The following is an 11,997-nucleotide window of genomic DNA, read 5'->3' as shown; positions in this document are numbered from 1 at the left end:
TCATGATAATATATACAGACGTTAGAAGCAAGTGTGAGACATGGTTTTGAAACACTTTATTATCCATATAAAAACAAGGAGACCTTTCAGACATAAAAACACAACAAATCTGCAATCAGGACACTGAGCATAAAAACAGAACACCAGTTTTAAAATGTAAAGTTTTATGTTAATGCAAATCTGAGGAGGTGTCTAAAAATACTAAATAATTCATCCAGAGTACCTTAGTTTTCTCTTGGCTTGGTAACCTGATGCTTCAGGAAGTAAATCGGAGGTTAGAACAGGGGCAGTCGTGGAAATTATAGTATTATATGTAGCACTCCATTCACAAAACAAAAAACTAAAGAACAACAAAATAACTTGACAAGTATTTTCCTCTGTTCACAGTGAATACAATTCACCTACAAATCACTAGGCATTTTCTTTGACGTTTATATACGATGTGATTGTCCTATTTGCACCATACACAACCAGTAGTTAGTTCATATTGCACACATTACTGTACTTCTACCTTTTAGACACAATGGGCCGTCTAAAACACAAAACACTGTTCACCCACTAAAGTAGAGATCTATACACCCATTGCTAAGATTTTCATGCGCAACTTTCAGGACCAGCTGAAACAATTGTATTGATTTCTACGGACTCGTCAAAGCACAGACTATTGGATTTTCTGACTGGTGTGTCTTTTGAGGAGCAGAGAGTTGACTGGCTGTTTATTCCCTGTGCAGTTATTCTTGGTAGGTCTGCCACACAGTTTCTTTGGTACCTTTTCAGTTTAGTGCAAAAACATCAAGCCACTGTGCAACATCTTCAGTGGCAGCAGTTGGGCTGTTTTTTCTTGGAGGTTGTGTACACGTTATTGGAATTGCTGGTTATCCCTGTGGGAGAAATTATGAAAATGCTTAGCATTTTACCCTGAAGTTTCTTTGAATATTTTGAGGTAGGTACAAAAAGGAAAATATCTTCTTCTGCTGGCCCTCATAACAATCCAGAAATGATTACAGATTCAAAAATAATGCAGGGGTATATAAAGAAGAGAACTAGGTGGTGTGTGAAAAAACAAAACAAGATACACGCATCAGTCTGGCCGATGGGAGCAACACTCACGGACGACATCGCCGATCCGCCGGGCCCCCGTCTTCTCCAGCTCGGCCAGCACGTTGGCCTCAAAGGTCAGGGACGCCACGCGGAAGAAGAACTCCGTCACGTTCTCCCCTGTGATGGGAACAAGCCAGATCCACGGAAAAGTGCATCACACAGGGGCAGTGGACAAAGCTACGTGGTCCTGTCCCTTTACGAGAAATCAGCTGCAAAGGTTTACAGGTTCAAATCCAGCAAGATTTAGAAAAGCGGAATAAAAGTGACATGGACATTTTTGCACTTGACGGTAGTTAGAAAAGCAATGCACAGTATTTCATTTACTTTTTACCTAAAACTGTCCTAAACTTACTATATAATGGTATAAAGCCTACCTGTCAGGGCAGACACGGCCCAGTACTCCGCATTAATCTCCTTGGCCGTTTTGATGGCATCCTCTTCCATCAGCGAATACTGAGCTGGAGACTGGAGGGGGGGGCGGGAGAAAACCATGAACTTTAACCACGAACTTAAGTCTGTCTGGTTTGTAAGAACCTGAATCGTGTGACAGAGGCAGGGGGTGACGCTTACACTTAGGTCTTTTTTGGTTCCCACGAGAAAGAGCAACACAGATGTGGGATCGTTCTCTTTCATAGCATCTTCGAGCCACTGCCTGAAAAAGCAACGACAGTAACATTCCTGGATAGTCCAGACACGGAAGGATGCACAGATTTAGTAACTACAGCAAGCGAAGTGTAATAATGAGCGTTTATGCTAATTATCTGGTCCGGTAAACCCTTCCACCTGGGGAGAAAGCTTGGCTTGTACGTACTTGGCATGCTCCAGGGAGGCGATGTCATTCAGGTCAAACACTATTATGATCGCTGGAAGGGAACCATAGACAGGTCATCAGCTTATTATTATAACTCTTTCGTTGTAATGTATTCATCTATGTCTTTGATAGCCAAAAGAGCATTGTAAAGGTACCTTGCGCCCCTCTGTAGTAGGTGGAGGCAATGCACTTGAATCGCTCCTGCCCGGCAGTGTCCCACCTGTCAGAGAGTGCAGAGTAGTCAGTTCCAAATACACAGGTGGTCTCAAGTCAAAGCATGTTCCACTGAGCGGTAATAAGACACAGCAGATCTGATGTTCTAGCCCGAATCCAAACATCATTCTGCACATTCCCAGACCCCACAACACACCGTGCAAGAGCTGTAGGGTGATTATTATTCCTTCAGAGAACAGACTTACAGCTGGAGACTGAAGGGCACCCCCAGGACCTCAAACCGCTCCATCTCGAAGTCCACCCCGATGGTGGCCTTGTAGTTCTTGTCAAAGGCGTCCTTGCAGAACCTGAAACCAAACGTTACACACAAAACAGTTTGCTTTTAAACACAGCCGAGCCATAGACCCTAATATACTGGGTCAGCCACAATCCACCATGCTCTGTAATATAGTCACTTCCATGTGTAGGCAAATGGTGCACAATATATACACATCTGCTGGAATGGGTGGCCTTTTCCCTCCCTGTGACTTGCTCCTATTGTTTTTTTACAGTGGAATTCCCCATCCATCCATGGCTTTTGAATCCCAGTTCGCTGCTGAGCCATGTTGCCAACAGTGACCGGATTCAACAAGGAACCAGAGGCAGTAATCTAGCAATCCAGGTAGCAGGGGTGCTAATGATAGGAAAGCATATTACCAGCTCCAGGAAAGGCTGCATTGATTAACTCACTCACTTAGTGCTAAGACCTGGTGATCCTCAGGTTAGCTTAGTCATTTCAGCAGGTAAAGATTTTGTTTTTCAATTTTTATGCCAAACGGCATGCAGATCCAATCAGCATTAACACACGTACTAGAATATTGCCCTTTGTACCGGAGCCAGACATCGGTGCCCTTAGCAACATTAAACATTAAAGCCCGTTAACTTCACTTACCTGTTAATCAAGCAGGTTTTTCCCACAGCCAGGTCTCCCACTACAATGACCTTAGAAATCTTAAACCTGCTGAGAGAGGCAGGGTGAGAAAGACAGACAGACACACTTCATGGCAGAGTGTTCTATACAACAAAATATGTTACAGTTAGTTTTTGTAGACTTCGCCAGATACCATTATCCAAGATAAAATACACAGGTTTTCTTCAACAAATAATATTTAATTCAGCAAATATTTAACATTCCCAAGTGAAACAGAGGGTGTGAAATCACAGGCCAGGCCCTCACCCCACTGTCCCGGTTCGCTGCTCCTGACAGGCGGTCTTCACTTTGCCGTCGAAGCTGTCCTTGGTGTGTAGGGCGGCCTCCTTGGAGAAACACTGGACAGACACAGGTACAGAGAGCAGCTATTGTAGTCTTTAATGCATCTAATGGCATATTAAACCCACAGGTCATGGTGTCCCTCTCCCTGCCCAAGCTTACAAAATCAAGCAGGAGCTCAACAGCAGCTTCCAGTTTTCCCAGGTTTCCAAGGAATCTACAATCACTAAGAGCCATCAGACACGATCACCTTTACTTAAATATATCACTTCTCCTGGGACTCAAACAGGGGACAACATTATTTTACATGTAATCTACTAGGAAATAAGTGACAATTGGCCAAAATGATCAATGGCACTGTAGGTTTCAGCCAATTACACCAGTGGCCCCCTTAAGGCTGAAGTGGGTGTTGGATTATCTGATGTTCTCAGCTAAGAGCAGGCTTGGAACACAGAACATGCACCATGGGAGACAAAACCACAGGACCCAGGCCCAGTCCGCACTGCTCTAGCCTGGGCCCCCAGCAGCCACATTCGCGCCGATCTCAGCATGCCTATGGGCACCCACACAGAGAGAAGTGTCTCGGGGTGCCCGTCTGGGTGCTGAGCAGTGGGGTCTGACGGTGCTGGAGGAGACAGAATGTGGCCTCGGTGGTTATGAAGGCAAGCTAAGCAGATCTGCAAGTCTGGGCTAGACACGTCTACTCTCTCCTGCGTTTGAATGCATTCCAGCAGCAGAACATCAAAGTACTATATCAAGGTGGGGGGGATTTCTGGGCATTAATTTTCACTTAATTGAATACCCGCTGTGGAAATGTACAACAAAACTCAGACTGGATTAAAATGCTGACAGATCATGGGGCAAAGTTATGTGTTTTTTTTCTTTTTCATTTTCTTTGGCTATCATGGGAATGAAGTTCACAGACTGACACTGAAGTGCCCCAAAGTACAGCAACACAATGGGTCCCTCAGTACAACGGGGGGATTGGTTTTTCTTCCCGATTTGTTATTTTATCAAAAAGAAACCTTTTTTATGTCAAGAAATAAGCCAAAGCTAAGGGACAGGACTGTAATGAGGACAAGTAAGGCGTGTTATGGATTTTTCTGAACAGATTGAGTAGAACAGTAACAGACTGACTTATCTGCTTCCCTATATACTTACAAGGATGTTTCCTTTTTACCAGCCAGGTGTAACTTCTGAGAGCCTATACCACCAAGCGGTGCCACTCTAATAAAAAGTCTGGGTGAGCGAGTTAGTGAATTATTACCTGAGGAAGCTGAGGAATCACGCGGTCCCTTCTGACTGGAGGCAGGACACTCATATTGGACACACTGGGTCGAGACACGGAGACTGTCAGGGGACATGAAGGGGAAGTGAAGTCAGTGACAAGGTAAAAGATGACTGTTTTGAAAGATCCATTCTATAACTATAACTCAGACATGCCACCGTGGTCTATTAACCTCAGCAACTCTCAAAAAACAGTGAAAAAACAATTCCCCTGGGTGGTTGTGTGTTCCCCTGTGCTTGACATTTAGTTTCCTGTAGACCTGGCAATCTATCATGATGGTAAACCAGCCTGTCTCAAAGCGGAGGTTGTAACACAGCTGCTCAACGCTGTTGGCATTTTACATGGCTGACCCTCAACATCATAGAACACTTCTGGGATTAACTGGAGCAGCGAGAACAACTTCTCTGACTGTGCTAGAAACTTCTCCACACTGCAGGGAGGAATGGCACAGTATCCCTCTGGCCGTCTATCAAAACGATTGCTGCAATTGCTATGGCCAAGAGTGGACCTACAACCAATTGAACACATAAACACGTCTTTTGTATTTTGCCTGTTGTCCAAATAGTTTTGGTAACGTTGCACACATATCTCCGGCTCCAGTGCCGTGACCCATAACTCCCCCTCGTTTGGCTTTGCCAGTTGGAGGCCAGCCAGAGTAAATGCTGAAATGACTAACAATGACGTTTACAGCCTAGAGTTAGCACCACAGCACTGTTTACTGCCTTTCCCTCTCTGTTGAAAAAGCAGAGTCTCTGGCAACGCAGCCCATTCCTGGCCACTTAGCAACTGTGCAGCATGTGTCAATATGTCGCTCGGGCCGCCCTCTGAGAATCGACATGGGCCTTACAGTCAAGACCAGACAGGATGCTGTTTTCAATTAATAACTTCTAACGAAACACAGGCATAGAAGAGGAGCACACTGTTCTCTTTCATTCACCACCACAACAGGGAAACGGCACATTTCAGAATGGAGTTTTAACCAAATAACATTGGATATAGGCTAATGCAATGACATCAAAAGTCCAGTATGAGGAGTGTGAGCAACCCAAGTTGATGGGGCGTCACACCTGTCCATCACTGGATGGACAGGGCTCTTCCGAGCTGCCTGTGTTCTCAATTTGATTGGGTTCACTGTAAGTTCAAGTGCACAAGTGATCAAATCTCTCCACATGTTCTGCCTGCATGTAGGATCGATTTGTACAATCAAACCAAAGTCGTCTTTATTTTGCAAGAAGAGAGCCGAGCACAGTAAAAAGAAAAATATGAAAAACTACATTTCCGCGCCTTGTTGAAGAAATTCACAGTTTACACACTGCAGTCAACAGTGTTGTAACAGCACTCAGAGTGGGTGGAAGTCAGGCACATCCCCTGGTGTTCAGTATTGAGTATCTGAACACTAAACAGTAAATAATAATACACTTTACTATGTATTTAGGTTAAATCTATAGCAGGTTACTTAATGCCAATATCAATGTTTCTGTTTAAGTTGTAATATTGTTGTTGATGTAATTATGCATATATGTTTATTATCAATAAGAAATGCATTTATTTTCACTTAAAAAATAACACTTGGGGTTCTTCAAGGGAAGGATTAAACTACAATCGTCTGGCTGTGACTAATCTCTTGTAATCCGTTTGTCTAGTAAACCTCAGAACAAAGAATAAAGGTTTGCGTTCTTGCAGCACAGATTTCCGCAGTTCTGCGCAGATCTGCAGAAGCCCGTCCATCCCACTGGTGGAGCCGCACAGACACGAACACAACTGCGCAAATCTGCGCAACAGGAGGGCAACCGAGCGGCGAGCGTCTGCTTCGGAACGCAGCGCAGACTCAGAACGCGTCCCAGTTCAAACAGTTACAGTTTCCAGCGACGCGCAGCCTCGACCCGCTACAAACCCCAGTGTCCAAATCAAGAAAATACGACTTTTCCCCCCAAATCCCATGGAAAATCCCATTACACGCTGGGCGAAAGACTGAGAGCACCACCTTCTAGATCAACGACCGCTACTGCGAGCGCAGACTTACAACAAACGCACCGAACTGTCTTTCCATCATACAAACTAACGGTCATAAAATGCGCAGAATCAAAGAAGCAGAGAAAGCTGCTCTGAGACGGCGCACACAGCACTGGCGCTATTACAGCCGCATGCCAGCTACATACCTCGACACGACACGGGCTCGTCTTCCGTCACTCAGGCGCAAACGCGGCCAGTTGTTAGGCGTCGCTTTCACTGCCGTCTGCGCGCAAAGTACAGCCCGGGGATCCCCGTGTGTCCGACTCCCGTCCTGGGCGCAGACCTCGGTGCTGCCGGGCTGCAGACAGATGTCTCCGATTAGCGAGACAGTGACTCAGGCTCAGGGCGCCTTCTTGTTGCGCAGGTTTCGCAGTTGGGCGCAGATCTGCACAGTCTCTGCGATCTCATTGGAGGAGCGGCGCAGAGCCGTGCAGAGCTGCGCAGACCTGCGCTGCAGGAATACAACCTGCCTGACTTCACGCTGGAAAACATCCCAGCGCTGCTCCCCGTCCCCCCGCTGCGTGTGGACTTCGTGAAAAAGCAGCGGCGCCATCGCTGGAGCGGCCACACACCGACAGCACGCAACAACTTCATTTTGTATCAACTCCACAAGTGCTATCTACTGTGCATATGAAGCTACAATATTATGTATTATGCCTTGAATTGCACTGTATTATTGCACTTTGTATTGCTCTTATATTTTGTAAGTCTCCCTAGAGAAAGGCGTCTGCTAATACATAAATAAATAAACACATAAATCATAATAATGTGCTTGCCTATACAAATTTGCAAATCGTTAATGATATTGATCCTGCTAATTAAACTGTTAATCTGGACACACTGCTCATGTGCACAGCGCAATGGGGAAATACATGAAGTTGCACTGATTGTACGATATAGGAAGTTCACTGAAAACAAGTCAAACAGAAACACTATTGTTTCACGGTGCCGAGCCACAGCTCTGAAACTACACCTCCCAGAACACACCGCGCCGGTCTGTTTCTCTCGCGAGCGTTCGTCTTCCTGGCCCCTGCGATATACTGTGCGAAACCCCGTTTGCTCTCCCTTTCCTAAGATGGCCCCGAAGGCGAAGAAGGAAGGTCTGTATCACTTCTGCGTAAATGTCTAAATAAATAACGAAAACGCGGCAGTGGAGCGGCATTAGATGACGAAATGTTAAAGCAGAACATCGCTACTATCTGAAAATGTGAAAATTAGTTTTCTATGTGTGTCCTTTAGCCTTTGCCAGGTGCTGGATGTTACGGCGGCATGTCTGTGTCGCTGCTGAGCGCTGGCGGCTGGACAACGTGGGCCCACTCATGCGGACACGTTTTACTCTTTATGTTGATAAAATTATGAAGCACTCGGTTGCCTTAGCGCTATGTTGTGTTATTGTATTATTTTATCGAGTCTAATTCAGGTGATTGCTTTCTATGCATGTCGTGGCGAATTGTAAGCCACGGGCCTACTAGCCCAGCATTACAGTGATCTACTTTAATACCAGTGAAGTATGTCACTATTAGCATCATTTAAACTTGTTTAAGGAGATTGGTTTTGAGAATCCGGAATAGATGTGTGCCTTGTATGTGTATGTGTACATGTAGTCATATGTGGCTAACATTGCGTTCATTTACCCACGTTATACATCCCCGGTGCCAGTAGACAGCAGCGCGCCTGGGCCTGAGATTTGAATGTAGTTAATAATACAGTAATGGTATTTAATAGGGCAGACAGGGTTGATGCATGTGGTGAATTTCGCCCGGTTTTCAATGCTCAAGGTGCGTGTGATGGTATTTACAGCGATCAAAGTATGACAGGCTGTGATTATAATGTACAGTAACTCTGATGCACCTTCCTGCATGCCATTTACAGTCCATTGGTTTGAAGCATCTATCTTAATGATCAGACGTCTTCAGAGGCCTAGGCGCAATTGTTTCATTTAAATATGAATCATTTAAAAATAGTTTTCAGTTTTGTGTTGGTTTTTCGAACTTAATGGACGCTTTTTGGCAGCTGAATAACTGATCTAGGCTACCTGCTGGTAACTGGGGGATGTTAACTTTATAGTAAACGATATAAAATGTTATATCTTCTCAAAGGCCAGAATCACAGATAAGTTGATAGAATGCATTATTAGAAAGTGGGCTCTGTGAAACTATATATCATTACAATGGGTGTTTTTATAATGCCTGAGGTGCACATTCTGATCTGTGCTCCAGCTGACATCATTCATCCAGTCTATTCTCATTTTAATTTAAATGCATACAAAAATCACGTTTTTAAAATCGTGAAGCTGACTGAAACCGATTGTCGCCCCTCTGTCCGGCGCAGCTGTCCCTGCCAAGACTGAGGCCAAGTCCAAGGCCCTGAAGGCGAAGAAGGCCGTGCTGAAGGGGGTGCACAGCCACAAGCGCAAGAAGATCAGGACCTCCCCCACCTTCAGGAGGCCCAAGACCCTGAGGCTGAGGAGGCAGCCCAAGTACCCCAGAAAGAGCGCTCCTCGCAGGAACAAGTACGTCTCTACAGCTCATTGCTGAGCATGGGGGGAGGGGGTATATTTCGTACCTGTCTTCTGTATTATCACCACCTGATTAAGGTCAGCCTATTGGGAGGAATCTGTCCCAGGTCTCGAGTAGTTCATTGAAGTCTAAAAAGACCCACATCAGTGCTTTAAGCTCTTTGTGTTAGTATGTGAAGCACTTAAATTGATTCATTCATCCATGCCTGTGTAGATTCATATTTTGCTTCAGCTGGTCAGACATTTTGCTGAATGGGTGCAAATGATGGTTTCAAGCGATCAAAGTATGATCTATCATGATTACAGCCTTTTGAATACTGATGCACCTTGAGTCCGCTGAATATTTGTATAGTTTCAAAACCCAAATGCCGTTTTCATACGTCCCTTATAGAATGAATGTACTATTGTGCCAGAAGTTATAGACACGGATGGCTCTATGGGTCTCTCAGCAGTTGTATGCAGATTAACTCAATCTGTATACAAGCTTTCAAATTATCTATTAAACTTTCACTATCACTTCAATTGATTAGGCAAAATGTGGGGAACAAAACTCAGGGTGGGGGTGGTGTAGAATTTAATCTAATGCAGAATTTTAGCTTTATTTATGGCCTTTGTTTTTTAAGTACAGCCATCACAGTTGAGCTTTGCTTGTATGTGTGAGAAGTGTCACTGCTCAGTGCTGCTATGAACACGCCCCACAGCTCATCCCATCATCCTTCTGTCTCCCAGGTTGGACCACTATGCCATCATTAAGTTCCCTCTGACCACTGAGTCAGCCATGAAGAAGATAGAGGACAACAATACCTTGGTGTTTATCGTCGACGTCAAGGCCAACAAGCACCAGATCAAGCATGCGGTCAAGAAACTGTACGACATCGATGTGGCCAAAGTCAACACGTTGATCAGGTACTTTGTCAGGGAAGATATTTGAATGCGGGGGAAAAACACGGCCCGTTTTGCCTAAAAATTCAGTCCCATTAATCCTGAAAAGAGGTCTGCGTTCTTGTATATAGAGATTACTTGAAATCATAGCATCTATCACAGTCTTTTCACGTGCCTCGAGTTTAATTCCACATCTGTTCTCCAATAGTGAAATCCCTCGTTCGTAGTGTGCAGCTCCTCGGCTCGTGTGTAAATGATGGAAACATTGTAGTGTCTGAAACGTGATGCTTCCAAAGGAACCACTGACACATGCGAGAATAAACTGGGTTAGTAAAGCGTGAGCAGAGGAATGTGCTGTGTGTAAATCCCTCTCCTGTCCCCCCCCCCCAGGCCCGATGGTGAGAAGAAGGCCTACGTCCGTCTTGCACCAGACTACGATGCCCTGGATGTTGCAAACAAGGTGAGCTTTCTCATCGTGGTTATTTGGTTTGACCCTTTGGAATACCAATATGGTACGACATGCATTATTTTTTGCCTTTCTAAATGTTATGTGTTACTGTAGAAGGGAAGTGTGGTGTGTTCACTTCATCCTCATTGGAGCATTTGTCTTGTATTTCTGGCTATAGAATAATGCATTTTTAAATCTACACTTGACACTTGCCTGCTGTTATGTAAATGATGGAGACTTTGTAGCGTCTGATTTAAAGCCTGATGCTTCTAAAGGAACCACTGATACATAATTCAAAAGGATGCATCGTATTCTCTGAACGTTTTTTGTTGCTGCTCAGATCAAGAATTTAAAGTTTTTTTTTTTTTCTCTTTCAGATTGGCATCATCTAAACTGTTCATCAAGAAATGTACAGAGAATAAAGTTTGTAAAAATTCTGCCATGGTCTGTTTCTTAATTATTAATCTTATTGAGTACAGGTAGTAATGACAAGGGACCTGGGGGAGACGTCCTAAAGATGCACCATTAATGCCCTGTTTCCACTGGCGGACGCTTAAATGGGTATTTTCACTGGCTAAGCGTCCGTGTTTTGTGGACGGTTAACTATCTGCTTACAGTTAATATCCGTGTATTAACACAGGACCGGTGCAGTGCCCTGACTAGTTAAAAATAAACTGGAGGATAATAATCGGATCGGTAGCAGGCGATTGTATTAATATTTTGTGAACAGCTGGCCGGTGTTTCAGGCTGTGTTGTGTGAATGGTGTGCAGGACAATCCGCAGAGATAATCGGTATGAAGGCGAACACGATTCAGTTAACGTGTGTCCATTTGCAAGTTAAATTAATGAATAAATACAGCAGATCAGGGTTTCCCTCTAAAACATTAAGGACTGGTTTAATAAATGTGTCCATAAGTCCTAAACTCCATGACTGAGATGCACACTTTAGTTCAATTATAACCTGCTATGTTGTAGCTGGATGATTAATCGTGAAACGTGTGTATTTTGTTTCAACTGTAACTTGCCCTGGTTAAGGACGTTTGATAAGTAAATTATAAATTCAGCAAAAAGTATTGTTTGCAGTTACAAATCTGCAGAAAGTCGCGTTGTGCCGTTTAAAATACATATACTAGCACAAATGATAATAATACTAAATGGCAAAAATGTAGTTATTGTTGCACATGGAAACGTATTCTTATGGGAATGTGATTGTCTGAATATAATGTCTATACTCGTTTAGCTCTTCCTAATACCTCTTAACAGAAACGTGTATTTATTATGCTGTTTTGAATCATGTAAAGCAGAAAGAATAAAATAGACACAAAAGTATTTTCCGTGTCAGGCTCTATCGCTCTGTCTTTAAAAAACAAAAACAAGAAGCCAAACCCACAGTCGCTGCTGCTCCTCCCAAGAACGGCCTGGTTTTACAATAAAAACCTCTGGGACGCGTCCGGCACGGCACGGATGCTTAAGCCAATGGAACCGAGGCATAAGTCCAGCCTGAGAGCTTATA

At 44.2% G+C, this 11,997-nt stretch overlaps 2 protein-coding genes and 2 non-coding genes across 5 annotated transcripts; 3 read left to right on the top strand and 1 right to left on the bottom strand.

Moving 5' to 3' along the window:
- Positions 1 to 41: 41 nt before the first annotated feature.
- On the bottom strand, positions 42 to 7,008 carry LOC136718382 (ras-related protein Rab-34). 2 transcript variants are annotated; one of them, XM_066696089.1, is made up of 11 exons: positions 6,783 to 7,008; positions 4,603 to 4,685; positions 3,303 to 3,394; positions 3,018 to 3,086; positions 2,332 to 2,433; positions 2,068 to 2,132; positions 1,913 to 1,964; positions 1,672 to 1,753; positions 1,476 to 1,566; positions 1,111 to 1,218; positions 42 to 881 (listed from the first exon to the last, which is right to left on the bottom strand). In XM_066696089.1, the coding sequence occupies exons 2-11, from the start codon at positions 4,654 to 4,656 to the stop codon at positions 814 to 816; spliced, it is 783 nt and encodes a 260-aa protein (XP_066552186.1). In that variant the 5' UTR covers positions 4,657 to 4,685; positions 6,783 to 7,008; the 3' UTR covers positions 42 to 813. The 2 variants fall into 2 exon arrangements, with proteins under 2 accessions (XP_066552186.1, XP_066552187.1); XM_066696090.1 differs by having other exon boundaries at positions 3,018 to 3,083; positions 6,783 to 7,007.
- A 610-nt stretch (positions 7,009 to 7,618) lies between these two features.
- rpl23a (ribosomal protein L23a) lies at positions 7,619 to 10,921 on the top strand. Its single transcript, XM_066696091.1, has 5 exons — positions 7,619 to 7,736; positions 8,968 to 9,148; positions 9,884 to 10,060; positions 10,427 to 10,496; positions 10,862 to 10,921. Exons 1-5 carry the CDS (start codon positions 7,712 to 7,714, stop codon positions 10,874 to 10,876), a joined length of 468 nt encoding a protein of 155 aa, XP_066552188.1. The 5' UTR covers positions 7,619 to 7,711; the 3' UTR covers positions 10,877 to 10,921.
- LOC136718639 (small nucleolar RNA Z17) lies at positions 9,410 to 9,481 on the top strand. The gene has a single exon (XR_010805310.1). It is a non-coding gene; the product is annotated as a small nucleolar RNA Z17 (small nucleolar RNA).
- Positions 10,284 to 10,347, top strand: LOC136718638 (small nucleolar RNA SNORD42). Its single transcript, XR_010805309.1, has one exon. It is a non-coding gene; the product is annotated as a small nucleolar RNA SNORD42 (small nucleolar RNA).
- Positions 10,922 to 11,997: the final 1,076 nt, after the last annotated feature.

This window comes from Amia ocellicauda, chromosome 22 (assembly GCF_036373705.1).
Source record: "Amia ocellicauda isolate fAmiCal2 chromosome 22, fAmiCal2.hap1, whole genome shotgun sequence".
Classification (NCBI taxonomy): domain Eukaryota; kingdom Metazoa; phylum Chordata; class Actinopteri; order Amiiformes; family Amiidae; genus Amia; species Amia ocellicauda.
This window is presented reverse-complemented; position numbering and strand designations above follow the sequence as displayed.